General features: G+C 38.5%; 1 protein-coding gene across 1 annotated transcript in view; it reads right to left on the bottom strand.

Moving 5' to 3' along the window:
* AKAP6 (A-kinase anchoring protein 6) overlaps nt 1-15235 on the bottom strand; it is a 470308-nt gene that overhangs the window by 348907 nt on the left and 106166 nt on the right. The window contains exon 4 of the mRNA XM_027870237.1: nt 400-2175. Coding sequence (XP_027726038.1) covers nt 400-2175 — 1776 coding nt within the window. The remainder of the gene's footprint in view (nt 1-399; nt 2176-15235) is intronic.

Here is a 15235-nt window from a genome sequence, read left to right as displayed (position 1 = left end):
TACCCATTTGATTAGGAGCTCAGTTCTGTTCAAGTAAGATTGACTGCAAAGAGCTTTGTCAGACACAAATACATTGATTAAAGTGTGATCAACATGTTGAAGGACTGATGAACATTTACTGTTGACATGTACATGGGCCCAATGTAATGAATATTGTTCTTTTTTCTACTCCATAGTAGTTTAGGAGAACAAAAGGCAGGCCTATCAAAACAGTAAGAATTATTTCCAATTTTTTAAAAGCCCTTTCATTGAACTTAGGTCTTAGAGGGCCTTCATCTCTACAATGGGGATAACAGGATTGGTATATTATGACTAGCAATCAATCAATAAGTTTTTATTAAGTATCTATTTTGTGTCAACCACTGTGGCTACAATTCCTGATTTCTGAAAGCACCTTACCTCAATTTTTTCCCAGATTGCTTCATAGTTGTCTTGGTGTTGAATATCTTCCATCAACTGCTGAATTAAAACGGTTTTATTGGAGGCGGAGGTCTCATTTTTCTTAGAGGATGGAGCTATCTCTGACTTTTCGGCTCTATATTTTTTGATGCCAGATGTAGGCATGCACAACTCTTCATCAGAAAGAATATCACTCAGAGGCCCAGATTCAATGCTTTCCCCCAGGGAAGATGCAATATCACTTGAGGAACTAGGGGATATTCTGCCTAATCTTTTGTGCTTTGTTTTAATCTGGTAGGCCGGATAGATTTCAGAATCTGAATTCATTTCTGACAGCTCCCAGTCATCAATATTCTGAATGGTTTCTCCTCTGGGTTTCTGGGGCAGAAGCTTTGTCAGATTTTCCAGCTTTAAAGCTAACACTTCAGTCTGTTTAAGGTGGGATGGAAGAGCTAAGTATTCATCAGAACCATACCAGGCCTCCACAACTTGGCCATTTCTAGCAATATGACTTGGAGAAGAGGAATAGCATTTTTTGCTTTCGTTTTTTGAAACAGTGGGTAATGGAGAAATAATGGAGTCTGAGTCAGATACAGAGTCATTTCCTTGGGAGACAGGTGGTAAACTGGTTGGAATTAACTTTGGGGACAATTTGGCATTCAGGTTTCTTGGACTGCAAAGATCTGCTGAAGATGTGGAAGCAGAAACTGTCTCTGGTCTTTCTCTGGACTTGGAAGTACAACAAGGAATTCCATTCAGCACCACTGAGTTTTTCGTTTCTTCAGCTGATTTAGCTGCCTTGGTACCCAATCCCTCTTTAGGTGGTTGACATGAAACTATAATCTCAGAGGTTTCATCAGATTTTCTTCGAGGGGCTTTTTCTTTACGATTGTACTCATTAAGTCTTTCTAAACTAGAAGAGATTTCTTTAAAGTGCCCCTTGACTGGGTTTTCAAGATTCCCATCGCCTGTTTTGTGCAAACACTCATAGGACTGGCTAACTGCCGATGGGCTGTTTGGATAAGAGGATTGTAATGCCAGACATAGCTTGGACCGGTCTGGTGGATCCAAAAGGGAGGGTGTACTTCTACTCATTTCCGCCTTTAAGAGAGTCATCTGTTTTTTCCCATCACTATCTTTGAGTTCATTTTTTAGGGTATCTTCCTTAAGAAAAAGTCCCCTTTTGGGCAAAGTAGGTTGAGTGGGAGAATCTTCACTATAATTAAAACAGTCTCTTATTGACCTCTTGGGGGTTGGATTTTCAGAGAGAGGAGGATGTGTTTTTGCACCAGGTTTGGATGAGGAATGGCTTTCCTTTGTTTGTGCATCAGAAGAGTGTGGCCTGTCCTTCCTTTGCCCTGAGCCTGTAGAACCAAGAGGAGACAAGACCTGAAGCTCTTTGGTTACAGGTATTACTTTGCTCTCATCACTTCCACCTTTGTCTCCTGCTGAAAGTGACAAGTGAGTCTCCTCTTCACAGATGGTATTGATGGCTTCACTGTCCTGGGAGGGAACTGGGTCAGCAGCTACTGTAAGGAGACCAACACTTCTAATAAGTTCTGGGAAGTCTTTTTCCATTTCACTCCAGGAGTCAAAGGGCTTGGTTTTAACCTGGCCAGAGGTCATATCACCCAAGGCACCAAGCAAATCCTCACTGGGGCTGTAGTCAGATAGTTCAAAAGCTGTAATGCCACAATCCAGGGACAGGTAATTCTGGGAGCATTTGATGGTTAACTGTCCAGAGTCATCCACTTCAGTTAAAGAGTCCAGACGACCCTGGAACAGACAATGGAAATGGTTTGAGGAAATGCAACAACAATTACAGTTAACTCTTCCACATCGCATCTTTCCCCATTACAGTTTTGATATATAACAGGTTGACATAAGAAATTAAATACGAATATTTTGAGAGTTTTGTGGAAGTTGCAGACCACACATGAAGGCCAGCAGATGACAGTCTATGACCAAACATTTAACCCAAATTTTAAAATAAGGTACTATAAACACCCCATAAAAGAAAAAAAATTCAGACTTCTTTTCTGGTATGAAAGGAGGGTCAAAAATTTTTACTCAGATTTTTCAGATCACAGGGGTTCGGTGCCCCTGCGATGTGGAAGGGATAACTGCATAATATCCCATTGCTCTTCAGATGAATTGTTAGCACACACTGGAGAAAAGTTTAGAAATCCAATTAGTATAAATGGTTTCTACAGGGACATATATAGAGGGATAACATTCAATCACCACATGGTTTTGTACAATCAACTTCTTAAACACTGGGGAATTTTTTTTTCAATTTGGCAGACACAGTCTTAATAGAAATGTTTTCATTCTGACCTAAATATATACATTTCTTCCTCAATATGTCTAGTTTAGGAAAGTCTAAAATATATACTACCTTTGTTAATTTGCCTGGATTAAAAAATTCCCTGGGAACATCCTCTTTTAGATAAATCAGATATTTTGATCTTCAAGAATGCCACAAAGTGGAGCTGCCTACATTTATACCTACATAACAAAAAATATTTCCTATTTTGATTATTTTTCATTATCCTGTAGATAATCTGTACATAGTCATTTGCATGTTATCTGCCCCTTCAGCCTGTGGGCTCCTTGACAGCAGGGACTGCGTTTTGCCTTTCTTTGTATCCTGGCACTTAGACTAATACCTGGCACATTATTGACATAATCTGTATTCTGAAAAGTTGTTTTTGTTTTTTTTTGTTTTGTTTTGTTTTGTTTTTGGTGAGAATCAGTTTCACAATTTCTGTTTATTATAAAAAAACATTTTCATCAGATGACATTGAAATATAAAATAAACATAACATTGAATCAGGGCCATATGCAGGAAATTATTTTTTTTTTTATCCTGGAATCCCAGAAATAGTTATAGGCCATGGAAAAATGTGGGAGGTGGAGATTTCTCCCTTTAGAATTTCTATTCATGTCACTGGTTGCCTGAGCTAATTATCACCATTATCTTAGTCAGCCTGCAATGGTTTTCATTAGTTATCATATCATTTCTGACTGGCCTGCTGGATTTGGAGTCAGAGGCCCTGAGTTCAAAGCCTGGCTCCAGTGATCACTAGACTGGACAGGCCATTGCACTTTTCTGGCCCTTCAGTTTTCTCTTCTGGAAAATAAAAGATTTGAATTCGATGATCTCTGAGGTCCCTTTTAGCCCTCAAGCTAAGATTCTATGAAGCTATAATGCAGAATGATCATCTAATCAACCAATGACGGTGGACAAGAACACTCTGAAGGCCTTTGGACCTGTCTTCTCTTTCGCTTCCATTGATGCCCTCATCAACATCAATGCCTACTGATGCTATGGAATTAATAGTAGGGAATCCTTAGACTATACCTTAGCACCAGCATGTCCTTGTTACCTTGCATTACTTAGAGGGGATTCAGCTGAGGCCTAGACTTAGCCCAGTGAGGCTATGCTCCCTAATGCCCCAAGGATGTCCCATTCCCACATGGCATCAAAGAGAAGTAGCGGAAAGCTTGTTTTTTAAAAAATATTTTGATAAAAATATTTCAATATAATTGGCTTCCTTTGCATTGTGTATATTTTATGTATTTAAAAACATTATTCAGAAAAGAGGTCCAGGATGGGGAAAAATATAAAACTCAAAATCTTACAAAAGTGAATGTTGAAAAATTAGAGTAAATAAATAAATAAATATTTTTTTAAAAAAAGAAGAAAAGAAATCTATAAGCCTCTCTCGACTGCTAAAGGAATCCATAGCACACAAAAATATTAAGAGCCCCTAGATTAATCACCAGGACTTATGTATAACCCCTGTCCCCAGCTCCAAAGAGAGGCAATGCCCAAAGAAAAAGGTAAACCAGATACCAGGCCAGCTCAGAAATCAGCAGTGGGAGATTCCTATTAAGTCAAATTCAAGAAAGTAGTATAGGAGCAAGAAGTTAGTAACCAAACTGGAAATCTGAAGCCAGAGAGATATGTATGGAGGTCAGGCGGCATGTTAGCGCAAGTATCAGAAAAACAGCTATTCGTTCTTCTGTTAATTTCTCTCTGATGGTGAACAACACTCTCAAACCTCTTCCTTAACACTGTTTTGTCAGGTGAAGCAGAGGAAGCACTAGGCCAAGGATGAAGTTGTGGGTTCAAAGAGCCCAAAGATAAATACTACAAAATACCATAGTGCCCTGGATTAAAGAGTACTGGGTCTGGAGTCAGAGAGTCTGGGTCCAAATCAGGATTCCATCACCTACAAGTACGTGTTACCTTGGGTAACACACTCAGTCTCTAAGTCTAAGTTTTCTCATATGTCAAATGAGAGTTTAACCTCTCAGATCCCTTCCAACACTAAGTCTATTACTACTTTTATGGCGGTTGCTAAGGAATGACTTTAAATAAAGTGACAACATTCCTATGTCACCTATATTATTTCTACCCTTGACTATGGAGTTTCTGACAAATAAGCATATTCTTTGAATGCAACCTTTCTTTAATAGCAGTATCACTGTATAAAATTACATATCCTCCATGGGGGATCAATCAATTTTCATTGCTAATCAAAATGACAAGGACCTAAGGGGGATTTCAGACTTAATTCAGGTCTATCTTCAGGTCAATTACTTTTTATAAGAAAGCCAGATACCAGCAAATTGTAGGAACAGACAGCTCCAGCTACCAAACAAAACAAACACACACAAAAAACCACACCTTACAGGAAAATGTAAATAAGTAATATTTTGAAGTGGCAGCTAGGTGGCACAATGGATAAAGCGCTGGGCTTGGAGTCAAGAAAACCTGAATACAAGTCCAGCCTCAGAAATTTCCTAGCTGTATGATCTTGGACAAATCACTTAACTTCTGTTTGCCATTGGAGAAGGAAATGGCAAACCCCTCCAGCATCTTTGCCAAGAAAGTCCCTTGGACAGTATGGTCCATGGAGTCATGAAGAGTTGGACATGATTGAACAATATTGTGAAGTCTCCAAACTTCCATATGAGGCATCTTCCAAAAGTAGATTTATGAATTTCTTATGTGATGAAGTGGTTTAGCGGGGGAAAAAAAATCAGATTTGGAGACAGAAAACCTAGGTATAAATCCTCAGTTCTGCAATTTGACTACCTCTGTGGCTGTGAATGAGAGATTTCACACCCTCTGGGCTTCCCTGAACTCACCAAAAAAATGATCAAATCGGACCAGGCGATGTCAAGGTCCTTTCAAGCTTTAAATGTAGGGATTTTCAGAACTTCAAGCATACTTTCCCACAGAAATAAGACTTTAAATGACATTTAGGTATGAATGTTTGTACACAAAGTAGATGAAATATCACACTGCAATAAGATATTCTACCCACCTTCTGGCTGAGAGGCGATGGATTTAAAATGCAGAAGGAGACATACATATTGGGACAACAGCCAATATGGGAATGTGTTTTGCTGCACTATGCATATTTGTTATGAGGGTTTTCTTTTTTTCTTTTTAAAATTATTCACTGAGGGGGTTGGGGAAAAGAGATAAAACATACTTCTAAGTAAATAAATCTTTTAAAATATATGTTTATCATAAAAATAAATGACAAACATAATAAATAAATGATATATGTCATAAAAAATATGACAACTACATGTTGTCAATGGTTTTGGTTTTTATTGCTTGAATATAGGATTTCAGCTACAAAATGAGTGAAATAGGATTTTGTGAGATAATCTCGGAACCTAACCACAACCACCATTTCTGTGGGCCAGAGGAGCTAGAAAAGATCTCAAGTCCAATCCCCTGATTTTATATACGAGAAAAATAAGGCTTAGAAAGTTTCACATACTTTTCAAGGATATACACATAGATGAGATTAACGCACATTTTACCAGAGTTAGCTCAGTTTGGGGGAGGCTCTGAAGGAAAGTGTGGGAGAAAAGAGGTATAAGACTGACTACCAAACTGAAGGTGTACAGAGCCTTTGTGCTGACTTCACTGTTGTATGTCTATGAAACATGGACATCATAGCAGCATCATGCCAGAAAACTGAATTGCTTCAATTTGAATTGTCTTACAAAGATTTTTGCCATTCACCTGGCAAAATAAGGTAGCAGACACTGAGGTCCTTTCTCGAGCTGAACTGCCAAGCATTCAAATTCTACTGCACTATCCTGCTCTACAGGAAAATAGAAGGGGAAAGGGATAAGGGTGGGGTGATAGAAGGGAGAACAGATTAGAGGAAGAGTTGTTAAGAATGCGCGCTGTCTTGGGGTGGAAGGAGGGACAAGATGGGGAAGAAATTTGGAACTCAAAATCTTGTGGAAGTAAATGTTGAAAACTAAAATGAATTAATAAAAAATATAACAAACTCTACTAAAGAGAGTGAAACTCCAATGGGCTGGCCATGTTGTTTGAATGCCAAACCTATGTTTGCCTAAAGGTCTGTATTATGGAGAACTCACACACAGCAAGCATTCACATGGATGTCAGAAGAAGCAATACAAGAATACTCTCAAGATCTCTTTGAAGAATTTTGAAATTCATTGTGAGACATGGAAGACACTAACACAGGATCGCCCAGCATGGCGTGCCCTCATCAGAGAAGACGCTGTGTTCTATAAGCAAAGCAAAATTGCAGTAGCTCAAAAGAAAGGCGAGATGCACAAATCCGAGACATCTCCACTCCAAATCTTCATATGGACAATTTGTGCCCAACCTGTGGTAGAGCCTTCCAAGACACAGTCAGACACACTTTATCTTGACCCCCAACATGGTGATGTTATTTTAGTCGTCTTCGAGCAGGAAGGACAACAACCATCCGTCAGAAGCAAGATCTGAAGCCAGGTCTTCCTGATTCCAAGTCAGCACTCTAAACGCTACTAAATCAGGAGAAATTATACTCCATGCTGTATTGGTTAATAAAAGAATGTGATAGCTTGCCTACAGAACATAATAGAGCCTTCCCATTTCCACAGTGGCCAATAAAGGTCTACAGTGAGAAAAGACTATAGCAGTTTCTGCCCACCATTCACAGATATCTCTAAGCAACACTGGTAAGCACTGCTATGGCTCAACAAATACTTATTTAATCTTCCATGAAAATCCCCTCCCATTCCTAGCATGACACAAGCCAGGTATCTGTATGTGCCAAAGTTGGTAGCTTAGGGGAGGCATGTCTTCCATTTCTATAGGAAAGTCAGACTGGATCTGTAGTTTCTTTTCATTGTTCAAGAATGATCATCAGAAGCATTCATCTAGTTTTCACCAAGGAAATAGTAAAAGAAAGGTCTCTGAGTTTCTTAGAGCAAGCGACTAATGAGTTCCATCCCTCTACTCCTTAAAATAAAAAAGTAACTTTGAAATATTAATAAATACCTAGTCTTCAAACCTTCTTGATAAGCCTCCAGGTTAGCTGCCTAATGTTTGCAAAAAGTAGAATCCCAAGCGGATATGGAGGTATGAGGGTATAAGTTTTATTGCCTTTTTTATTGTAGAAAATAGAGAATTTAACTGTGCTAAGCCACCAGTACTATCAGGGCAGCCAAGCAATATCTCAATCCAAAATATGCCTCCTCGTGATACATTAATGCAACAGCTTTTCTGATGAAGGTTATATTTTATGGAGGAGAATAATTTATTCATTTTATTATAGGCTTCAATCTTCACCTAGATGTTAAGGGAAACCTTTTCTTCTAGCTAGAAGCAAGAAATTTTGGTTGCTTCCTTACTCATTATTAAGCCACTGAAGTTCTATTTTCAACCCCCTTCCTGAGCCCTTTTTTTAAAACTAAATATTATTAACCAGTGAACATGGAGAAGCAATATTATTGGGAGCTTTACATAGCTTCCCCTCAGAGCTGCATAATACTTTATCAGTGCCTACACACTGCAACTTCTGTGTCAAGTTTCACACTGCCCTAATTAAGTTCTCTCCTGGTTGCCTCCCACACCCTGCTTCATTCTTTGTTTATTTTTCTTCTAAAGTAGGATCCAAGATGCTCACAAATGTTTATGCCCAGGTTATCATGCTGGCTTTCTAGTAAGGAAAAGGCCACTACTTAAAGTGAGGGCATAACAAAAACAGGGATTCAATACAATGCCACTCAATCCAAAAATTAATCAACCAATAAGCATGAATTAAGCACCAACTGGGTTCCAGGAACTATGTTAGGCTCTAGAGATAACAATAACAAAAATTAAACAGTCCTTACCCTCAGCAATCTTACATTCTACCAGAGGAGACATGCACATAAATAAGCATACACAAAAGAAATAAGAGCTAAGTTTTTTGGGGGACAAAACTAGCACTTGGGGAAATCAGAAAAAATTTCATACAGAAATTGTCACTGGAGGAGAGTTTTGAAGAAAGCAAGGCATTCTGAAAAAGGAAGCTCAAGTGGAAATACATTCCAGGCATAGGGAAAGTCAGTACAAAGTCACCTAACCATCAACAACCATTTACTAATAAACAAGCATTTATTAAGTGCCTACTGTGTGCTGAACTTGGAGGATACCAAGATAAAAAGCTAAAATCATCTTTCTTTAAGGAGCTATTGAGAGTAGAAGAGTAAGAGGGAAAAGACCCTCGTTATAGTCTTGGCTTTACCAATGCCTTACTCTATGACCTCGTACAAGTCAGGATTCTGAAAGGTCTTAATAACTTCCAGTTTTGAAACTACTAACTACAGTTTTAAAGTAAAGATATATGAAGATAAATTAGGTTAAAATAAATTTTTAAAAGCTGACATGACTCAACTTTTTTTTAAATTAGCAAATGTTTTTCAGTCATTCCCCCTCCTCACCCTCTCCACTCACAGCCGTGGCAATGCAGTAATTCTTATAGGGGAAGATTTTTACGTTTTGTATCCTGTCACTAGTGATAATAAGCACATTGAGATCATTCAAATACTTCTGTTTAAATTTTATTTGTTAATTTTTTTATTTTATTTATTAAATCTCTAAAGCCTTCTTCAAGATGGAAACCCAAACCAAAAGGCACTCCGACCCTATCTGCCCTCCTTAATTAATCTTGAGACGAATCTCTCAACCTGCCTGAGACTCTAGTTCTTCATCTGTAAAGTGGGGATAAAAAAATACCTCTTTTGTCTACCTCAAAGTGATATTAGGGACTGGAGCTTTACCTATAATTTTATTGATGTGGGGAACTCCTAGAATAAGATAGAATAGTATCCAGTTTGCCCCCCCCTTTTTTTTTCAATTTACTCGCTCTCCAAATCCCCCCTCCCCATGACAGACCTTCAAATACTTAAATAACTATCATATCTCTCATCTCTCCTTGAGCCTTCTCTTTTTTGGGGTTAAATATCCGAAGATCCTTCAAGTGAACCTCATGGTATAAACTGAAACCCCTTCAACCATCTTGGCTGCCCTCCTCTGGACACCCTTCAGCTTATCATTGTGCTTCTTCAAATGTGGTACCACAATCCTCCAGGTGAGTTCTGAGGAGGGCAGACTACAGCAGGACTATCACCCCCCTATTCCTGGACGTTGTGCCTCTCTCAATGCACACCAAAATTGAATTCATTTTTTTGACTGCCGCATCACAATGCTGACTCATATGGGGATAATAATCAACTAATGTCCCATCCATCTCACAGAGTTCTCAGCATCATAGATTTAAAGTTAGAAGGATGTCCAGTCTATCAATAAGGGAACTGATGTCCTGAAAAGTTAAGTGATTTTGCTCAGGATTATATAGATCACAAGTGGCAGGACTGGGATTCAAACCTAGAGTCCGGACTCCAAATTCAGTAATCTTCCTATTGGCCATGCTGTCTCCCAGTTGTGAGGAATGATTGCATACATGCTTAATATACGCTTGCCAAGTGAAGTAATGCACGCAAACATTCTTTATAAACTACAAAGCACTTCGTAAGCAAAGGATTATTTTTTTTTCAGAACAAGTCTGAATGTTTTTATATAGAAATGGAAAAAATGACCTTTTCATTTTTTGTTTCCTTCAGGTCAGAACACCTAAATTTTACCCTATTGGCCCAAAATAACTGCCTCATCGGCCCCAGAAGGCAGAACTAGGAGAAATAGGTAAAAATGATAAAGGGGGTAATTTAGACTTGATATCAGAAAGAACTGCCTAACAATTTGAAATGATCCCACAGTGGAATGGGCCACCTCAGGACATGGCTAGGGCACTAGAGGTGGCCCTACTGTAGTGGAGATTCTTTTGGGGGAAGGCAGTAGTACGGTTAACTGGTTACTGAGATTCTTTCAGTCCTGAGTTTCTGTGGTTCTGTGAAATGACCATGGATTTCATGGAAGATTCACCTGTTGGGTTTCAGAACTTAATGGAATCAGCACAAAGTGATCCGTGAATAGGACATTTGGCAGTCTTCCCCATCAAAAGGGAGTCCCTCCTTCCTTTTGGATTCTACATCAAGGCATTGTCCACCAACTGAAGGCTCAGGTCAGCATAATGTCTTTTGTTTTATGCCATGTGGCATAGCCATAGATAATCTGGGGTCACCCCCACACAACGATGAGGAGGAGGACTTTTGTGGACAAATGTTCTGTAATTGCATCATTTCAACCTATAGAAAATTAACATTGCAAGTGCCAAGGAGCTCGAAAGAAGCTGTAATCTCATCAGCCTGAGTATGTCTTCCAGTGATGCAGATAGTTCTTACATGACTGCCCATATCCTCCCTTAAGTTCACCACTAAGTGATGGGGGAAATCTAAGACCAATAAAGATGGTGGATTAATCTGATAGAATAAAAATAACAGATAGTTCAAATGGTACATTGGTACCCTGGAGATAATAAGAGAATAGGAAAAACCTTTGCATGGTGAGTAGATTATAGAAAATGTATGGAATAACACATAATTATAGGATAAGCATAAAATAACTCTATATATTGTGCTTTGGGGATTACGAAGTGCTTTCCATATATTATCTCATTTGAGCCTCAGATAGATCAAATGTTTTGACTAGGGACACACAGCTAGTAAATGCCTGAAGCAGGATTCAAACTCAGGCCTTCCTGACTCCATACCTAGCATTCTATCCATCACAGTAAATGGGATATAGAATTACTCCTTCATCCTCCCCCTCACTATAAAACCACAGCAGTTCAAAGAATCAAAGTAAATCAGAAATGATGGTAGAGGAATAATTTCATGAGTCTTCTCCAACCATCCCTACTCAGAGTGATTTCTTCCTCCTCTCAACTTATCATTTGTACCACCTAGTTATATACCGCCATGCATTTGTATGTATATTTTCATAAATCCTGTCTCCTCAACCAGAAAGGGAAGCTCCTTAAGGACAGGGAATAGGTCTTCTGTGCCTTTTTAGGCCACATAGTAACTAGCGCAGAGCTAAGGCAAACAGTAAATGCTCAGGGTATTTGTTGAATTAGAAAATGCAAGAATGTTTCAAGAAAATAGAAGTATTATGGTCTGCAAACAAAGAACCAACAAATGTTTGTAGCTTTCGTGTGAAAGTCACAAAACCTTCATAATTATTAATGATCTCACATGAAACACTTGGAGCTTCCTGGAGAACAAAGCATTTTGTGGAAGAAATATTTGATTATATACAATATTTACATTTCAGCAGTGCTGCTGGACTCACAGATGAAAGAGGTGGCTATTGGAGAGAAACAAGTTCTAATTACAGCATATATTTTACATTTAATCATGATGGTCTGTATTAATTTTTAAATATTAACCATCAGTGCAATGCATTCACTTCTACTGTACAATAACCATTTTTCATTTGAAAGGATTTTTTAAGCATTTGTCTGACAACTACAGGCCTGACACCACAACAGAGAAAATACTTTTTAAAAAATTAAGCCTTTTTTTTTTGGCAGAGAGATGATATACATCTACAGTTTTAGGCCCAAATATATAATTTAATGTAAGGAGAAAAGTATTTTGGTTTACTAAACAAAAGAACTTTGATGTTCTAAAACAATCCACATACGCCTAAAAAATGTATTCTTTCTTTTTCTGGAATTCTCAGGTCCCTCTATTCCAAACTAAATCATGCATGTTAACTGTTCTTGTTTGACAGCATGTTTTATTCCATTTCCTCCTTCATTTGTCTGCAAATCTTTGCCAGCTGAATTTATTTAGATTTGGTTGAATGTTTCATCCCAGTTTCCTCCCTTATTTCCCCTAATTTGAGTGTGGTGACAGGTATGATTGACTTAGAGCAAACAGAAGACAAAGAACTCAAGAAGCTGCACTTGGTCTCATATTAATCATTTATTCAGTGACCTGCACTACTTAAGAGTCTAACCACTGTTGTGAACACTGATGGAGGACAGATGAGGCATAGATAACACAAAAACAATGGAGAAAGCAGAATAGCAAAGACAATCATAATTTCACAAGGATTCATGTGAGAGATGCACATTCATATGTATATGTATACACATGTGTATAATACGTATATATGTGTATATATACATATATGTATATGTATGTGTGTGTATATATATATATATTCACATTCAAACATACTTTACAATCAGCCTACTACCGTGCTCCATTCTGATTGATTTCTTTGTTGATGTTCAGTCATTTCCAACTTTTTGTGACCTTGTATGAGGGTAGAGTATGCAGAAGAGATTAATATGGTATGAGGGGGATACTGCCTTTTGTCTCAAATTATAATGTAGATGTTTAGGTGTTTTATATCCCTGTAGTAGAATATAAGCTCCTTGATGGAAGGGGCTATTTTATTTCTGCATTCCCAGCACCTAGCACAATGCCTTGCATGTAGCTTACTAAATACTTGTATTGGATAGACCAAAGGTAGAGAGGTTGGGGGGCCATAGGTTGTTGAAGTCTTTCAATGACAAGCAGAGGTGCATAGAGCAATCTATATAGTCGAATTGTTCAACTAGAGGGTTAACAGAAGAACGTAAGACCAAATAATGTGATGGATTGTAAGAACACGGGAGGATAGATAGAATAAAGGTCATGGTGAGGATGAAGAATTGGTTTAGGAGGTGTGAGGTGAGGTGATAGATGGAATAATAGGAGCTTATTATCACAAAAGGGGATTTCAGAATTCACAATCACAAATTATAGCATAATTATGAGTAACAGTGAAATCTGTTATGTGACTTTTCCTGTGGATGGCCGAGGTGGATTGAAAATGGAGGTGGTAGGTATTGAAGAAGATGATAAACTGGAAGGTCAAGGAACATCCACAAATATATTAAAATATCCTCCAGTATGAAACAGGGGTAGAGGTGGAGAAGAAGAATGAGCTAGATAATGACCTCCATCCCAAAGGAGAGACATACCACAGAGATGTACCACATGTAGAGTAAGCACTTGCTACCTGACTCTGTATTCCTAGAAGTTCAGATCTCAATGCCTTGATGCTCAGAATCTCTGATAAATGTGAGTCCTTTTAGCTCAGGCCTTGGTTATCCAAGGCCTTCCATAGTCTATGGACTCTCTTTAGCCTTATTTCATAAACGTCCCCTTCAAATACTTAATCTTTTGGCTTTAATACACCATTCATCATCTTTCAATCCTTTCTTGCTTTCCTGACACTGTTTCCCATAAACAAAACAGACTCCTCCCATCCTTACCAAGGATATCATTCTCTTTCAAGGCCAAGTTGAGGTACTACAATCCTTGTGATGGCTTGCTTCATCCTCACTCCCCACACCCACCCATAGGTGATCCTTCCTTCCCTTCTTGCATCTCTCAGGCCATTCTGTTTGACCTCCCCTATGTTTGTGATCATTTTCTAACTTGCATATAGTTATCTGTGTACTTCCCTTGCCTATACTATGCCATGTTGGCATATTACTAAATGTTTGTTAAATTGATTTAAATTACTAAACCATATGATTCTCAAGAGTAGTGAATTTTGGGTTTTGTTTTGTTTTGTTTTTCCATCTTTTTTTCCATGGCACTCAGCACAGTACTTTGTATATTTTGGGGTTTTTTTTTTTGGACCAGGTAATAACGTTGACATCATTTGCAGATCAGCACTCTCTCTTGTAATTTTATAGTTTGACAGAATTGCTTGGGGCATTGAGAGCTTAAGCGACTTGTCTGGGGTCAAACAGCAAATTATGTGACAAAGATAGGACTTGAGGCCAGGTTTTCCTTGCTCTAAGGCTAGCTTCTTATGCACTGAATTATACGGCCCTATCTTCACTCTACCTCACCCCCCTTTTTTATACATAATGGGCACTGATAAATATTTCTTGAATTCAAATGAGGTGTCTGTCACATCGGTACTAGTATCAAGTTCAAATGATAGGATTAATGCCAGCTAGGGGGCACATCGGATAGAGCACTGGGCCTAAAGTCAGGAAGACCTGAGTTCAAATGTGACTTCTGACACTAACTAGCTGTGTGACTCTGGGCAAGTCACATACCTCTGTTTCTCCCAGTTTTCTCATCTGTAAAAATGAGCTGAAAAAGGAAATGGCAAACTGCTCTAGTATTCTTGCTGAGAAAACCTCGTACAAGGTCACAAAAAGTTGGAAATGACAGAACATCAACAAAGAAATCAATCAGACTGGAGCACGGTAGTAGGCTGATTGTAAAGTAAGTTTGTTTGAATGTGAATAGTCAACCTGGGCCCTGTAGAGATCCTTATGAATAGTTTAGTGGCCTCTGTTTCTATTTGAATTTGGCAACAACTCTAAATTAAGAGTCAGAGGATCTAGGTTTGAATCTCTGCTCTGCTCCTTACTATTCACATAATCTCAGGCAATACTTAACCTCTCTTATTTCAGCTCTCTGGGCCGCAATTTCCTCACCTCTCAAATGAAGGATTTGGATTTGGTGACCTCTGTGGTCCCTTCCATGTGAAAATTCATATATTTAAGCACGGGGATAGGTGCTAAGGCCTTTC

The sequence above is a fragment of the Vombatus ursinus genome, unplaced genomic scaffold (genome assembly GCF_900497805.2).
Source record: "Vombatus ursinus unplaced genomic scaffold, bare-nosed wombat genome assembly UNPS02014794.1, whole genome shotgun sequence".
Lineage (NCBI taxonomy): Eukaryota > Metazoa > Chordata > Mammalia > Diprotodontia > Vombatidae > Vombatus > Vombatus ursinus.
The sequence above is the reverse complement of the archived record's forward strand: the minus strand, read 5'-3'. Positions and strand labels throughout refer to the sequence as shown.